The sequence below is a fragment of the Grammomys surdaster genome, unplaced genomic scaffold, assembly GCF_004785775.1.
Source record: "Grammomys surdaster isolate TR1022 unplaced genomic scaffold, NIH_TR_1.0 239, whole genome shotgun sequence".
Lineage (NCBI taxonomy): Eukaryota > Metazoa > Chordata > Mammalia > Rodentia > Muridae > Grammomys > Grammomys surdaster.
The window spans coordinates 6,021,427-6,038,866 of NW_021604684.1; the positions used below are offsets into that span (position 1 = coordinate 6,021,427).

General features: G+C 45.6%; 1 protein-coding gene and 1 non-coding gene across 2 annotated transcripts in view; one reads left to right on the top strand and one right to left on the bottom strand.

Annotated features, from left to right (window-relative positions):
* The window catches only part of Alpk2 (alpha kinase 2), a 126,000-nt gene extending 124,106 nt beyond the window's left edge, over positions 1–1,894 (top strand). Inside the window, exon 13 of the mRNA XM_028774303.1 lies at positions 1,137–1,894. Within this exon, the coding sequence (XP_028630136.1) occupies positions 1,137–1,353 (217 nt within the window). The 3' untranslated portion in view covers positions 1,354–1,894. The remainder of the gene's footprint in view (positions 1–1,136) is intronic.
* A 9,950-nt stretch (positions 1,895–11,844) lies between these two features.
* On the bottom strand, positions 11,845–11,987 carry LOC114626817. The gene has a single exon (XR_003712295.1). It is a non-coding gene; the product is annotated as a small nucleolar RNA SNORA48 (small nucleolar RNA).
* Positions 11,988–17,440: the final 5,453 nt, after the last annotated feature.

Sequence of the window (17,440 nt, forward strand, 5' to 3'; positions counted from 1 at the left end):
CTGAGCTACATCCCCAACCTCACAAGCAGCTTTCTCAATGAGCCTTATTCATCTACAGATGGACAGGGACGCTTTGGGGCCTGTGCTTGTGCCATGTGAGGGGCACACTGACCTGCCATGGTTAGCATGGGAAACCATAGTCACTCACTCACAGTTCAAGTCCTAATTGTCCCACCCCAAAATAATACCTCCTGGGAGTCCTCCTGGAAAAGGCCTCAGACGGCTCTTCCTACAGCCAGCTGAAGACAAAAGCCCAGGCTCCTCTCCTCCCGAGGACAGGTAGGAGGTCATGGGAGGGAGATCTGTCCTATGAGGAGGATCCAGAGAGCCGCCTTTGCATCTTGCCTTCTTCATCCAGCTTTGTTTCCTTGGGCCTTCCATCTCTTAGACTGAATCCTTTCAATTACAAATAAAAGGGTCTATGCTAAATAAGTTATCCTAGTTCCAAAATTCTTGTATTCTTTATTCAGAATCCAAGTGGGACAGGGTGGTTTATAATTGTTTTTCATGTCACTACAACAAAATACCCAACAAGAACTGGGGACAGAGCTTTATTTTGGCTTGCAGTTTCTGAGTTTTCATCCTGATGGGAAAGGCAATGACAAAGCAACTCAGATCATGGCAGCCAGAATGTGTGGCAGAGGCTGTTCACATCAAGGCTGACCAGGAAGCAGAGTAAAACAGGAAGTGGGAAGGGATAACACACCCATTAAGGACCATCTCCCAGCTTCCAGTGACCTACTTCCACCAGCTAGGCTCCACCTCCCAAAGTCTCCAGATCCTTCCAAAATAGCTCAGTCACAGGAGGACCAAACATTCCAAACATAAGCCCATGGAAGACCTTTCAGACTCAAACCACAGCTGATGGCTGGCAAATACAGCCACACTCATTATTACGGCTGAGAGGAAATTTGTCTGCACTGTGTCTGCCAATGACTTTGTTTTCATTGAATTCTACGCTCTTCTTTTCTTTTTTTTTTAATTTTCTTATTGTCAACCATGTGACTGTTCTTGCCAAAAATGGGAATAAATGTATTTTCCATTCACCATTAGTTTGTCTTTCAAATATTTCTTTTGAAATTGGCAAAACGTCTTCTTTTTTTTAAAAAGTAACTTATTTTCACACCCTCTTACAGGTACAAAGGATTTAAGGGCAACTGCTCCATGACCTTCATTGATCAGTTTCGAGCGCTGCACCAGTGTAACAAGTACTGTAAAATGCTGGGGCTGAAATCCCTTCAAAACAACAGCCAGAAGCCCAAGAAAACAATCCTCGGGAAAGGCAGGGTTCAGACAAACTCGTCACCAGTGAAGGCTCCCGAGTCTGAGACGCCCACAGAAAAGAAAACCTAACATCCCTCATCCCTTCGTCACCAATGACAACCAGCCAGCAGCACACAGGCTTGTAAGTGGACATCTGCAAACACACGGGGGACGCGAGCCTGCAGCCTGCAGGGTGTCAGTCCTCTTCAGCTCACTATCACTCACTGTCTGCTGAAGTGACCGTGGCATGGATCTTCCTGACTAGCCTTGTAGGGAGACTCAGCAGTTCTGTTGATGGTCTCAAAGACAGCCCACTGTTTGTGTACACAGCTAATGTTTGTACACCCCACCCCACCCCCACCTCATCATGTATCTATTTGTGTGTGTTGCACGTGGTTTGTTGACAAGAGTTTTCCACGCCGCCTTGCGACTGGCCACCTTCAAAATCCTTCCACCTCCTCACCTTGGGATGTCTGGACGTTCCTGCAATCATGAATGTCAAGTTGTTGTATCAGTGTCACCTAGGCTATTGTTGCTGGAGGTGGCTTCCCAGATGTGAGGCCATTTCCTGGCACTATGTACATAGCCTGGCACGGTGTTCTGTTTCATTAAATTCATGTTTAAGCAAAAAGGGTAAAGTACATATGCCTTCATAGCCATGTGCCCATTGGAATCTGTGCTTTTCCACATCCCTTCAAGGTTTTGTAATTCAGAAGTTTCCCAACAGGTTGGCTGGCACACACAACATTTGCACCGTGTTTTCTCATCTTACAACTGGGGTTCCACCATGTTCTAGATGTAGTCTGGTGAGGTAGGGTACAACAGCTATAGGGGCCCTGCCTTCCCTTGCTCCTTATGGGTCTCCTCTAGGTCACCCTCCTTCCCTGTTATATCCTGGGAAGGGCAGAAGCTATGGTGACTGTGCCTGAAGCCCTCTCCAAGAGGGACTGGCTTTCAATAGGACACTCCTGGCTTCTTTAGCTTCTGTTCCCTGCTGGGCCTGGTGGCAGAGGCCCATCATCCTAGCTACTGGGGAGGCTGAAGCAGGAGGGTGCAAAGCTCATGGTCAGCATGGGTAACTTGGTGAGTCTCTCCCTCAAACAACCCAAACCAACAACAACAGAACAAGTAAACTGGGCTGGGTTCTAGCTCAGCCGGTGAGTGTTTGGCTAGAGCAAGGTCTTGGGTTCAGTCAAACAGTGTGAAGCAAACCCCTTCTCCTACACATTGGAGTCTTGATGGGAAAAGGGATACACTGAGGAGAAAGCGTTTGTCACTCAGTGTCTCATCTTGCTAAAAGCATTCTGCAGTTCTAATCTCGCTTCTGAGATGGCTCCCCTGCCTCTCTGATGTTAGCACTGTCTTCTTTTATTCCCCCATATGAGGGAGACTTGGGGCTGACTTGTGTCACAGAGATTTTAGAGATGTGTATTAAACAGTGACATTCTAGGACATATTTGATAGGATCTCTCTCTCTCTCTCTCTCTCTCTCTATCTCTCTCTCTCTCTATCTATCTATCTCTCTTTCTCTACCTATCTATCTATCTACCTTCCTATCTATCATCTATCTATCTATCTTCTATCTATCTATCTATCTATCTATCTATCTATCTATCTATCTATCATCTATCTATCTATCTTCTATCTCTAGTCATCTACCACATGTAATCTCTATTGCCTATATAAATTGGTCATCTATAATTTATCTAATATCTATAATCTACCGTTCATCTATGGTAATACACACACGAACACATCCTGTTTACCCATAGCTCTCATCTGTGTGTGTCTAAGTGTGGGTGCAACTAGAACCTTCTTGACAGGTCATCATTCTTTCTTGGATAATAACTTGTTATTATAAAAATAATAACAAAATATATGGTTAAGACAGCACAGAAAGGCTTGATATATGAAGAGCCAGTCATATGTAAGCCTGCTGTTGGTCTGTCTGTCTGTCTGTCTGTCTGTCTGTCTGTCTATCTTCATCAAATCTTGAATCAAGCACTGGAGCCTTTCTTGGTGTGGCCATCTCTGCCTCCTTTCATGGATGCTCAGGTTTTTGTTTTCAAAGTGCCTATATTATTTATTACAGTGTGGTTTTTTTTTTTACAAGTTTGCAATGATTTGGAGGCCTAGAGACAGAAAGGGCACTACCATGAGGTTCGTACCAGCCAAGGCTCTTGGAGATAGCCTCGTATGGCTACATTGCTGCCCAGTCTTCCATTGGGTGTTATTTTCCTTGCACAAACATCAGGGCGACCATGAAGCAGGTTTTCTTACACCAAAGCATGGGTCCCGGGTCTCACAACACTCAGCCCTATTGCTGTTGTTTTAGTTCAATTTGCAACAAGCCAGTTACTATTGATTCTCCCATAATGCACCTCAGGAGTACTATAAATACCTGAGTGCTCACTTGGCCAACAATGTAGGAAGGTCCAGAGAGCCCAGAGGGGCTTTTGATACCTGACAGTGATCACATACAGATCTGGCTTAGTTTCCTAAAAGGCTGGACCATGGAGTTCTGTGATGGGCATATTACCCAAAGGAAAGTGTTATGAAAACAGGTGTGCATTTCCAACAGCAGGCTCCTCACTAATGAGAGTGCTTGGGGACTGAAGACTTGGAGAGGTCCGATGCTGAGCGCCCGGACAGCTGGTTTGTATTTCCTGTTATCTGTTGTCCCTGTGCCTCCCAGACATGCTTCTGGTGAGCTTCACCATAGCAAAAGGTTTCAATAGAATCTGATGAAAAAGAATGCCTGAAAAAGTACCAATTATCTTCTCAATTATACAGCCCTCTCTTTTCCAAACGTGCATTTTGTGTGTGTGGTGGGCATGTGTTCAACTGGATGCAGAGGGGAGGAACTTGCCAACAACCTCATTCTGGTTTGCTTTCTCTGTGTACTTTCTGCTCCATTGGACCATGTGTGCTGAAGGGAACAGAGCAGTGTCTCGCCTACACAGACCTACAGCTGCAGCATTGGCTTAACAAAAAAAAAAAAAAAAAAAAAAAATCAGCGAGGCACCCAAACCTCTCTCAGTCTCAGAACCTTGCCACTTGGCAGATCTGCTTGTTCTAAGATCAAAGCTGGCAAGCAAGACGGCAGCCAGTTCCAGCCGTAGGATCAGACTCCTCCAATACCATGAGTAAATGTTGACACTAATCAAACCAATTGATCAAGATTTCCCCAAAATTCTGTTTTTCATGAAACCCCAAAGATCCCAAAGGGAAAACACAACAGAGACTTTTTAAATTGTTATTTTTTATTTTCATTTTTCATTTTTTGCTATATTTTGAGACAGGGTGTCATTCAGCCTGGGGGTGGCCTTGAACTTGCCGCATAGTGGAAAGTGACCTTGAACACCTGATTCTCCTGCCTCTCTGTAAAAGCTTGGGTTAACAGTTGTGCTGCTGTGGTTTTCAGAGACTCTTTTTCAAAAGGCACACCTTAAATCTCGTCAAAGGCCAGTCTGCTGGCTTCTATCTTAAGTTAGGTTAATGGAGGTTATCCTAGGTTAATGGAGGCAACTCTGTTGAGGTGTAAACTCTGTCTCCTCTCATCCTACCATTTCTTCTGTTTCTCTGTCTACTTTGGATGCTAACGTGGTGGCTTTCAGTAAGCCGCCTTCAGGATTTCCTTTGGTGCTTGTCTTATTTGTAGAGCTCAGTTAGGCATAGCAAAGTTACCAGAACTATTGGGAGGCACATGTAAACAGAGTCTCTGTTCTGGAAGCTGGGAATCCTGCTTCTCCAGGTTGGTGGAGCTGTCTGACTCTGAAGGTGCAAAGGAAATCTCTGCTTCAGACATCTTGCTTCCAGAAGACCCTTGGCTAATGGTAGGTGGCCCCTGGTGTTCAGGGATGTTCTCCCTCTGTGTCTGAACTGCACCTTGGCATATATAGACACTAAACACATTGGGTTAAGGCCCACCCCAATGACCTCATTTTTAACTTGGTAAATGACTCTTCAAATAATACCACATTTTGAGATTCTGGGGTTAGGATTCTAACCCAGGCATTCCACATACAAAGGTGACTTCAGTCTTGCACATCTGTATCACTTCTGGGTACTTCATTCAGGTCCCCAGATCTAAGAAAAGAAGGATGGCACCCCAAGCCCCCGCCCCCACTCCTCTTCACTAGCTAGCCTGGTGATTGGAATCTGGCTCATAGGATTGGTCCCTGGTTCCCATAGGAATGGTCCCTGGTTCTGATGGATCTCACACCATTAGTTCTGAGCATTTTAAAAGCGAGATCATAATTTGGTCCTTTTTTAAGAGTGGTAGGGAAATTTTTCCTCAAAAGCTGAGACAGTATGACTTGCCATCTGTGGCACGGTTGTCCCCAAATCCCAGGGGCCAAGATGATGACCACACTGTCGTCTTTCAGTCAAACACCCCGCTCCCGTGTGACTTCAGCATCCTGGTGGAAAAACAAAACGAAACAAAACTGTCCTCAGACCCTAACTGCCAATACTATTGTACCAGTATCCTGAAGCTGATCCCGAGGAAACCAGTGACAAGGTGTACTTGTCTTTTAAAAGCTTTCAGTCTCCCTCAGGAGATTGAAACTCATTGCCAGGTCCATGAAATTTCTCAGTTTACCTCAAATATCTTTCTCACCTGACCTCAGGGCTTCTTTCATTGTCTCCTGTAACACTGGTCTTGTTCTCTGAACACTTCTGCCTTGGGTCCTTAGCATCTTCAGTTCCTTTTGTCAGGACAAGTCTTCTCAGGTCTCAGCTCACAGACTGCTACTTCTCTGCTAATTCTATTTAAACTCCAAGGCCCCCTCTCCTGGCTCCTCTATCCAACTCTGCATCCGGTAAAGCACCTTTATCAACATGAGACAGCCTACAGATTTTATTTTGTAATTGCTTCTCTCCTCCAAGGTTTCCCCCATCCTTGTTTATCAAGATGTACCTTAATACCAGGAGCTGTCTCCAATGGAGGACCCTTCGATAGACACTGACTCTTTGCATGAATATCCCTGTCTCCTGTATGCTGAAGCTCCCTGAAAGACAGAAAGAGCTTCCTTTTTCTGGTCCCTTGGAAAGGATGAAAGCCCCCAGGTCTTCTTCATTCTGCACATGGGATCATTAGTGTCAAATCTTTTGTAAAACCCTATCTCAGTTCTGAGTGAGCTAGGGTTCCGGGCTCCATTTTTAACACTTATAGCTGTGTGAAGTTAAAGTTACTGACTCTTTCTGAATCCCATCTAATGAATGGATATAACAATTAGCTGTTTTGCAGGGATGTGAATAGAAAGTCACACACACACACACACACACACACACACACACTGACTTAGGATGGCATTCCAAAACTGTAAATCATCACCATAACCACTAGGTTTTACACTTTTCAGCTTGGGTAAGTACAATAAAGCTACAACTATCTAGATTTCATTCAATCATCTTCCTATTCACTGGGAGAAAACAGTGAGCTAAAAGATTGCCTACGTGACTTGAAACTGTATTAACTACATTTTCACTAGTGATAACTTTTAAGAAAAGACAATATGTCATAGAATGGATTTCTGTGGTAATTTTTTCAAGGTTCCATTTTTAAGGTACACTGTTCCACTGCCCCCACACTGTAGAACACTCTGCATTAGCCCCCTGCTCCTCCAAACCCGGGCTCTAGCCAAGTGATAGTTTTATTACTTTGCTTCAAGTGCCTCAAAGTCACCTAAAGCACCAAGAATCTCCCACTGAAAATGTCCACGGAATGGTGGCAGGGCTGCGGGAATCACTGTCCTTGCTGCTTTTAGGAAAGTGGAGCTTTTGCTCAGTAGGTAGCCCTTCCAGGTTCCTGCCCCCATTGGTCTTCTGAAAAAGGTGCATTTTGAGCAGAACATCAAAGAAGGTAATGGACCAGCAGGGAAAACAAAGGCAGATATCCTACCTGGGGACAATCTCAAAGCCAGTCTTAGGCAGCAAAAATCCACACATCCTTGGGCAACAATAAACAACTTTACCTGGCCACAGGAAGTGTGTCCCAGGAGTAAAGAGAAAAGAGAAGTGGAATTCTGAAGAGTTCAAGATTCGGTCTTGACTGATTGGTCAGAGAAATGGGCTCACTTCTAGAGGAACTAAAGGTTTAGCCCTGATCATGGTTGACCTAGAGGACCTTAGGAGGGTACAGTGTTTATCTAGACAGCAGGAAGGGAGAGGCATAGAAAACAGGGCACCTAGCCATGTGAGGCGTCTTTACCATGGAAGACATCTCTGAGCAGAACAAGACAGAGCAACAGGAACCCAGGAAGATACTGAGCCTAGAGGGGCATGTCCTGTGGAGTCAGAGGCTAGCACCATACGAAGAAGGCCTGTGTCCCCCAGAGTCCCCCAGTGACCCCTGGAGTCATTGGGGTGAGTCCTAATCCAGCATGGTTGGCATTAAGATCCTAACTCTTACGGTGTTTTGTTAGGGAGTGGACTTGGGAAGATCATTGTGTCCAAAGGGTAGGGCCTTGACGCGTGGGATTAGCTTTCTCATAAAAGGAGCCCTGGAGAGACCCCATCTCTGACACGGTAGACAACTTCGCCGAGAAGATCCCGTCTATAAACCAAAAAGTGGCCCCTTGCCAGACCCTGAACTCTCTGGTGCCTTGCTTGATCTTAGACCAGTCACCAAGCCTCTGGAAAAAAATAAATAAATAAAACCATGTAGTCCATGCTGTTTTGTTACAGCAGCCAGAACGAACTAGAACAAACTAGAATAAACTAGAATGAACTAGAACAAACTAGAATGAGCTAGAATGAATTAGTTCACTTGGAGACAAGGAGAAAAATAAGAATGTGGTCTTGCTTGCTCTAGTGCTTGTTTGCCTGCTCTGTCTCATGCAGCTAACTCTGTCTCTAGGCTTTTATTATAGGAGAACTATTAATGCTCCATTTTATCTAAACCACTTGCTTCTTGACATGCTTATGTTTAAAATGCTTAAGATTATAAGTAAAGTTCTCCAAACAAGTCAAAGCAGAGGGCTGAGCTTCGTCCTCCCTGCACATCAAGATAACAAGTGTACTTCACTATGCTCCCAAGGTGCCTCTTGTGAATGGTCTAGGGTATAGTCAGGGCATAGAGAGTTCTAGAAGCTCCCCCTGATGTGTTTATAAAAAGATAAAGAGATATACAATATCTTTATGGGGGTGTGGTGAGGTATGGAGGAAGGAGATGTCTCAGCAGGCCCATGCCGAGGCATCTCTTCCCCCTGAGGAACCAGCCACATGACGGTATAGTAGAATAGAGAGTATATTCAGGGCATGGGGAGGAGAGTTAAGAGGGTAGTAGAAGTAGAGAAAGACAGAGGGGGGGGGTAGAGGGCAGCCATGAACACGTGGAGAGAAGGGAAGGGAGGGGGTGGAAGGGAAGAGTCCAAGAAGGCAAGAAAGGGACAGGTCAAGGAGAGCAAAAGAGAGGGGAGGGGGCAAGCAGCCCCTTTTACAGTGGGCCAGGCCTATCTGGCTGTTGCCAGGGAACTGTGGGACTGTGGGGTGGAGTTTAGACAGAATGCTAACACTCCCCATGATTCTAATTTGCAGACATCTAAGGACACACTCACTGTACTATAGTTCAAGGCAGAGCAGACTAATTGATTGATCCCTCCATTAAACACTAACAAGAGCCTCTGTGGACCCACTTAAAGCCCCGAGGTTCCCAGCCTGGGTCTGTATCCAGGCTCCTTGGAGGGATGAGAACATCTGCTGCTGGCTTAACCTTCTTTTCTGATCTCATGGGCCTGCTGGGCCAGCTGATTTTTATCTTCAACAAGCTCTCAGTCAGCTCCGGGGCAGCTGGGAGAAACATAGGTATTGCCCATGAGTTGTCTCCTTTTTCCTCCCCATCTTCTCTCCTTTGCCCTCTCCCTGCCCAGCAGAAATCTTGAACCCAAGGGTGATTTTGCTTGCTTTGCTGCTCATACTTTTGGAACAAAGGACACCAAGTGTTCTAGTTTGCCACAAGACCCCTTACAAAATGCCTGCCCCAGCCCTTTACCTTGCACATAGTAGCTGACTGAGAAACATTGGTCTAAAAGCAAACCCCTTGAGGACATCAAAGAAAGAATTTTTCTTCTTGCAAACAAAATTCCACAGCACATCATCAGTATCTTTAGGTAGTTATGTAGAATTAAGTCTTTGGGGACTCAAAGCTGCACCGAACAGGCACATCATTCACTCTAATTTCTGGCAAATGACCCAGTCTGAGATGCATCAAGTTCTTGCATAGGAGACACTAGAAAAACCTCAGCAACTAGAAAACGTCAGACCGGGAGTTCAGTAGCTGGCACATCTGGGTAAACAGGAAAGGATCCGCTTTTGTATCCAGCTCGGTGTGAGGCCAAGCAGAAACGCAAGGCAAGATGGGCTATGGCAGAGACAGGCAGCCCTAAGAAATGGGAAGGCATTTAATTAGCTCTTGCCTGGGCCCCAATGTGCCAGAAAAATGAAAAGCAAGAACCTTGCTGTGCAGGTAGAACAAGATTAGTTCTTGTCTGCCGTATTTAATGGGTCAACAGGCACTCCATGGAACAATCTCCCTCGTTCTTTCCCATCTCTCTCCCAGGCTTTTGAAAAAGTACTTTATCAAAATTAGTCCGGATTCTGCTGCCAAGGGATTTTCAAATGCAATCTCTTTCCTAGCAAATCTGAAGACCCCGTCCAGCCACAGCTGCTATGATGCGCGGGGACCCATTCTACCACTAGGGGTCAGCATCCTAAGAAAAGTGCCACCCCAGACTCAAATTTTTGTGGGCAAAGCTCCTCAGCCCAGTTCAGAACACTGTCTTTTTCTGATTTAAAACAAAATAGGAAGAAAAAATACTAGAGAGATCAGACTTTGGAGGTGTCTTACCCAAATCCATAGAGAAAATTCTTTTTGTTGTCATGCTGAGAATCAAACTCAGGGTGTCAAACATGCTAAGTAAGTGCTTGAGCACTGAGCCACATACCTAGCTTGGGAAATCAAAAGTCTCTGTGTGTTGCCATGAGGCAGGCAAAGCATGGGGAATAGGTTTGCAACATGGGATGCTATTTGTTTTAGCTGCATGCATAGCCTTTTTCTTTCTTTCCTTCTTTCTTATCTTTTTTCTTTTTTGACTTTTTGTTGATTCTTTGTGAATTTCACATCATGCACCCCAGTTTCACTCATCTTCCCATCCTCTCATATCTGCCCTTTGCCCTTGCAACTCCCCCCAAAACAACACACTCACACCACCACCACCACCACCACCACCACCAACAACAACAACAACAACAACAAAGCATAGAAAAATGATCTTGTTGTGGAAGCTGTAGTATGTCACAGTGTGTCCCACAGTTTGTCCCTCTGTCCACACGTCTTCACTTGCAAATGTTCATTACAATGAGTCATTGGTCTGGTTCGAGATCTCTAGCTTCTGTGACACCATCAATATTGGATCCTCCTCGGGACGCCTTCCAGTTACCGTGTTGTGGTCCTGTGTCATGGAGCTCCGACAGCTTTAGAACAGCAATACAGCCCCTTTCACACACCGTCCCAGCCATTTGCAGATGATATAGATTTTGGGGCGGGCCAATTCAGAACCCTGGATCGGGGTCTGGGTGGTAGCTGATCTGGTAGGCCTGTTGGTTCTCCCTTATCCACATCACCTGGGCAAGTTCTCCAGCACTGCTTTGGCTAGGCCAACCAATACCACCATTGGCAGGAAGCAGAGTCAGCTCTCCTGCTCTTACGCACTCTGCTCTCATGCCCCCAGGGCTGGCTTATCCATGCCTTTGCCATCAGGACCAGCTCCAGGTAAGGTACAGGGCCTGCTCTCCCAAGTGCTGCAGCCACTGAGGGGCAGGATCAGCTCACCAGCACTCATGACCCCGGGACCAATTTCCGGACTAAGCAGATAGCAAGTGGCATGAGAGAGGAAGGGGCTGGGAGGGAAGGGGAGTGCAGGGGTTGGGGGCATCACCCCCACCCCCATGCCACCTCACAGCACATGAGTAGTGGAGCCAGCTCTATCTTGCTCTGTCCTCAGGGCTGGCTCACCTGCTCTCCATCATCCAGGGCCAGCACTACAGTGCTGCCCAGGCAAGGTGCAGGGCTTCTCTCCCGAGTGCTGCTGCGGCAGCTCTCCAGAGAATTGTATACAGTGAGGGCGTGGCCAGTTAAGCACAGCCCTTGGCTATCCACAGGGTTCCACACAGCTTCAACAACCAGCGACATCCTCATGTTCTATAGTGGTGGTATGAGCCATGGATGTGGAGACTGTAGCCATGCTGGCCACCTATAACAGGCTATTCCTCTCCATCCTCCCGCGTCCAGTTCCATCTCTTTCACAATGCTCAAACCCCTATACTCTCTTCCTCTCGCATCTGACCACCACGTACTCAGGCATTGTGGTGGCCCCAGATGCAGGCTGGCCACGCAGCTGGCCGCCCCCAGATGACATTCTCCATCCACACTGTGTGGTGTGGTGGCAAGCAGGTGTCTATGGCATGCCTGTTGCCGTGTGCTGGAAGGAAGATCTGTGGGTGACATGGTGGTCTGCTGTTCTCTGTCTGTCTTCCTCTTCCTGTACTGTGGTGTGCTGCCTGGATTTGATTTGATTTTTATGAGTCCTCGGTATAACACAGCTGTGGCCACCAAGCCAGGCATCAAGCTAGGATGAACAAAGGACTGCCATCTGCTCTGTTCCTGACTGATATAAGAACACCACTGCCAACAAGTTGTCTCTTTGCTCATTGCTGGGAGGAGTTGGGGGTCAGAGGTTGGGGGAGGTGATGGGGTGGTGGAATGAAGGCGTGGGGCAGCATAACCCTTTTCTAATAATGTACTTGATCCTGAAACAGATACCTGCTTATACTACACACACACACACACACACACACAGGCACGCGCGAGCGCACACGCACACACATGCTCGAGCACACCCAGTCCTTAGTCATCTACATAATAGACCCAAAGACTTTTTTAAACTAAAGGCGCTTTTTTTCTGGGGGCGTATGGCTGCATTTTGAGAAAGGGGAATTTCCCAACTCCCTCCTGCATCCCCCATAAATTCCAGAGTTATACTTCAGTGGTTTCTCTTGGGGAATCCTAGAGGATGCTTTGGAAACCTGAAAGTAATTTAGTCTCTACCAAAGTGAAAACTGAGGTTTTCCTTGCTATGGTCACCTAATGGCTTGAAGAGCAACAGAAGGGCTGGTACCCCCTACTCTTGTCTTACCACCCCCATATGTCTCGTGTAATTCAAGATGGTCTCGAACTCCTTATGAAGTCAAAGATGACCTTGAGTCTGTCTCTACACCTAAATCCTGGGGTTGCGGGCATATGCACAGTGCTGGGATCTGATCAGGCTTTGGGTATGGCAGCAGGCTGTGGGCAAGCCCTGGCAACAGTTACATTCCAGTTCTTACTCTTGCCTTATTCTCACTTGCTACAGATGCTATCCCCCCTCCTTAAGCCCAGGGGTGTCACGCTCACTTCCAAGGTCCTACTGCTTTGTCAGTGCTCTCACTAGAGGACCGCAAGGAAACTCTCAAAGATCATATCATCTTCAGATGATCAGTGGCCAGCGGTTGCAATGCTGGCTGGCAGCAAGTAGGATCACACAGCGGAGTGACAGCTGAGTAAACGAGTAAGGGAGTCAATATCAGATTTTGCCTGCTCATCTGTATGCCCTCTGTAGAATCCCAAGTACGCATTAAATTCCTGCCACATCAAGCTTTCTTCAGAATATACATAGCGATGCTGCTTTCTCTATTAAACTGAGTCACCAGTGGCCAGTTCTGTGAGCTCCTGCATGTCTGGCTCCTTTCCTTTTCAAGCATAAAGCAGAGAAGGAAATTCAATACCAAAGAGAAAAAAGCAGATGTTCCCACCTGTCTACTAATGGTGTCTACTGTGAGCTTGCTCTAATGGCTCTCTGTAGGGCCGGTGGTGAGGTGTCCATCCAGGGACTTAGCTGTAGGTTTTTGGTGGCTGGGAAGAGGCAGTCAGGAAGGAAAGAAACCTAGTGACCTGGTTCTGTGAGTGCATTGTCAACCCAGGCGGCTCACAGCCTGCCAAGCTCTTCTGGGAAATTAAGATTCTTCTCCTGTCACTGAAAAACATACGGCTTCATCTTCCAACCCCTGAGCAGATCCTCAGCTGTTCATTAAGCTGACAAACCACAGAGTAAAAGCAGCAGGTTCAGATGATGTGACATCAGAGCCCCAAACAATAGCCAGTTAGCTCCTGAGTCTTTAAAACGAACAAGGAGGAAGCTTTCTCAACACCAACAAAGAAAGATCATAACCTCAAAGACTTGAGATCTCTTTCTCTGGGGAGAAATAAAAGGTATAATTCACAGCTCTTGGCTGTCTATGCCTCTGGGTTGGCACCTACCACAGTGAGGAATGGTTGTGTTTAGGCACCCACCCAATTACTAAATGGGAAAGGTTGGGGAGAGGACTCAGTCTTATTCTTTGTATCTCCAGAGTCCAGTACAATACCTACCGTATAGTAACTACACAAGCCATGTTGCTCCCTGAGTGAGTGATGAAGCTGGGGTTGGGGGTGTTTTTTAAACCAGCCAGCACATTCTAGAATTCTTGGCTTCAATTTGCCCATCAGAACAATGAGTGAGCTGTTTTCTAATCCTAGCCTTGCTTTAATTTCTCTAAGAAGGATGCAAATGTAAGTTTTACAGATTTTAGAAGTGTCCAGAGGAGCGTATGCATGAGCCATTGGCATATGGTGACTCCCTTGGAGCTGGAAGAAAGCAGGACAGGCCCTGAGTGGTGATTGACATGTTTACTGAACACACTGTGCAGAGAAGGAAAGATGGACAAAAGACCTCACTAGTGCCATCCACAAAGTCAAGTAAGACTCAAGTAGCCTGCTTGCTGAGAAGAAAACTAGTAGTGTGGCTGTCTGCATTCTCTATTGCCTCCCTAGGTTTAGAGTGATTTTAAGCAATATGTCCAAGTGGACCCTTCCATCTTGCAAATAGCACTTGGAGTCAGTCTGTATGCATCCCTAGGAATGGTTGCCTGGAAACAGCTGGCCATATCTTCGCTGGGACGGGGAGGAGATGAAAGCTGATCTGGGGAAGTATACTATCACCAGATATCTGAAGCAGCAGGACTGTGTAAACAGTGTCTTTAAAGTGGGAGACAGAAGGGCTGGGAGATGGCTCAGTCAGTATAGAGCTTTCTTCCCAAGCCTGAGGACCTGAGTTTGATTCTCTAGAACCTACATTTTAAAAGGTGGACACAATAGTGCATGCCTAAAATCCCACGTTGGGTTATGGAACTTGCTGGCCATCCAGGCTAGCCAAATTCCTGGTTCCAGGTTCAATGAGAGACCCTGTCTCATAAAAACAAGGTGAAGAACAACCAAGGAACACACATACATACACACACACACACACACACACACACACACACACACACATACATACATAGTGACACAAAGTGGGCACATAGATGTTTTGCTGTCTGTATGTGTCCCTTGGAAACCTACAGAAAGAACAGGTCTTTTATTTTGAATGAGGAATGAGGTAGGCAGCAATCATAATACGCCATTTAATGAGCCACAGTAGTAGAAGCGAACACAGAAAGCCCTTCTTTATGTTCCTGGGTTAATTCCATCTAATTAAGGTCCCAGCATGATGGAACAGAATGAATATCACCCTCAAATCTGAGAATAATTTGGAGCCAGAAGATTCTGTGACTTTCAGTACTACCTACTACCGTTGAGGAGGTCTCTAAGATGGCTGCCCCATATCTTGACACTTTCTGACCACCTTAACTGCCACATAAATGTTCCTTTTCTTTCATTTTTCTTCAATAAGAGAGTTCTGGAATATCTGGCTCTCTCTGGACTGTGAATCTTCATGAGGACTTTCGTACATCCATCCCTCGGTTGGGCTTTCTTTCAGTGTTTACCGGAGGCAGACCCGCAGAGAGCTGAGGATGCTAATTAGCCAGGAGAATGTTTAACTCAGTTTCAACATGGACTCAGCCAGGGTTTTGTGGAAAAATCATATCAAGGAAGGTTACAAGTAAAGAGCAGGACTCTTTATTTAAAAGCTTCATCATGTATTGTGGTTTGAAGGAGCAAATGACACCAGAAGCACCATTCTCAGCTTGCTGTCCACGGGAGGGGACCAAAACCTGTGCCATCTTTGCCTTGGGTTGCGGAGGTCCAATAAAATCATGTGCATGGGGGTGATTCCTATAATGGCAAAGGTCACTATCAGTACTTGCTCGGGTGATGCTATTTCCATAAAAAGACACACACACTAGAAAGAATGCCAGGATACTCATTCTTTCAGAGGTATTTGATCTCCTCTTGGCAGTTGACTTGTCAGGAAAAAATAAATTGTTGGGGGAAATACACTGAGCAGGTAGAAATGTACTTTGTGTTTTTTTTTTTTCCTTTGTACAAAGCTACTCATGATCTTAAAGCCTTTACAGTGCATCCTGGATGTGTGGGATGTACTTCTGGGGTGCTCTCTAGCAAGGACCTTAGAATCCATTGGCAAAGTTTTCCCGCTGGGATCCTTCTTATTAAGTGCAACTAGGGCCATGAAGATTGTGCGCCAATAGAATGCAAGCCAGCAATTGCTCATTCCTAGAAATAAATAATGTCAGACACTTTTTATTTAAAAGTACCCCTAGGGCCTAGGGCTGTGCAGGGCTCAGGGAAGCCACTCTGTACACATTTGATAAGTGCTGGCTGATGGATGAATGCATTTGTTTCTGATGGTTGATCTGATTCCATCAACTTGACTAAGAGTATACTAGTCCATTCAGGCAAGTCAGAGAGGAGAACTTTTGCCTGCAACAGAACTTTTGTTTTTACTCAAGATGCCTCTCAAAGAATGTATTTGAAACCAGATCACCCATCTATACCACTATCCTAGATGCTGAAAGGCTTCAAATTATTCAGATTTGTTATGGCAACTTACACACCATTTATATGGTGTGTTTATTTGTTTATATGTGGGTTTCTGATGCTGATTTGTAAAAGATAAGACAGATCTAGAATTTAAATCCAGCAATCAATCCAATAATTGGTTAAAATAGTAAAAATCAGACACATATCCCAGAATGTCTGAAAGGTCAGGTAAGCCACATACAGTGTTTTGTTTTTTAATGATAGAAAGTAGAAGACCTCCATGCCTTAATTTATCGCCCATCAGCCTGTGGTTTTCATAGACTAGACTTAACCCCCCATGTGTTTGTTAGTGTCTTTGTGAACTTGACACAAGCTATAGTCATCTGAGAAGAGAGAGCCTCAGCTGAGAAAATGCCTTTATCAGATTGGCCTATAGACAAGCCTGTGGATCAGTTTCTTGATTGATGATTAATATGAAGGGCCCAGAGCACTGAGTAGTGTCAGCCCTGGGCAGGTGGTCCTGGAATATATCAGAAACTAAGCTGAGCAAGCCAGGAGAGGCAAGCCCAGCAGGCAGCACTCTTCCATGGACTTTGTCCCAGTTCTTGCCTCTAGATTCCTGACCTGCCTGAGTTCCTACCATGGTTTCCCTCGATGATGGACTGCAGTCAGCACACAGAAGCCAAATAGATCCTTTCCTCCCTATGCTGCTTTTGGTCACGGTGTTTATCACAGCAATAGAAGTCTAACTAAGACACCTAGTTATGGTTGTCTTTGCGTCTACATTTTCCTAACATCAGCTCAATGGAACGATGATTCACTTGTGCTGGATCCTCTGGGAGACTTTTTTTTTTTTTACTTTAATGACTTGGGAAAAATAAGGAAATTTACCACCATTATGATTTAATTGTGTGTGTGTGTGTGTGTGTATGTATGTATGTATATATGTATATATGTATATGTGCATATATTTTCAACCATGGTTCCTGGCTCATAATTCCAATCTACCTTGTCTGATAATCCATTTCTCCTCATTTTAGGAGGGTCCTCCCATAAGACTACAAAGAAACATCTGAATAGACAACACTGCTTGCATGCCACCTAATCATTAGACTTCGATCGTCCCTTTTGTCCCACTACATTTCTGTAAGAAGCACAGTTTAGAGGAAGCACTGGAGAAACTGGGTCAATCCTGCAGGCCTGCTTTTTTTTTTTTCAACAGAGGGAAATGAATGATGTCTGGTCAGCTAGAAGGCCAGACTGAAAATGGTCAAGCAACCTGCTGATGACCCTTGGCTACTCCACTAGGAATCAGCCTCC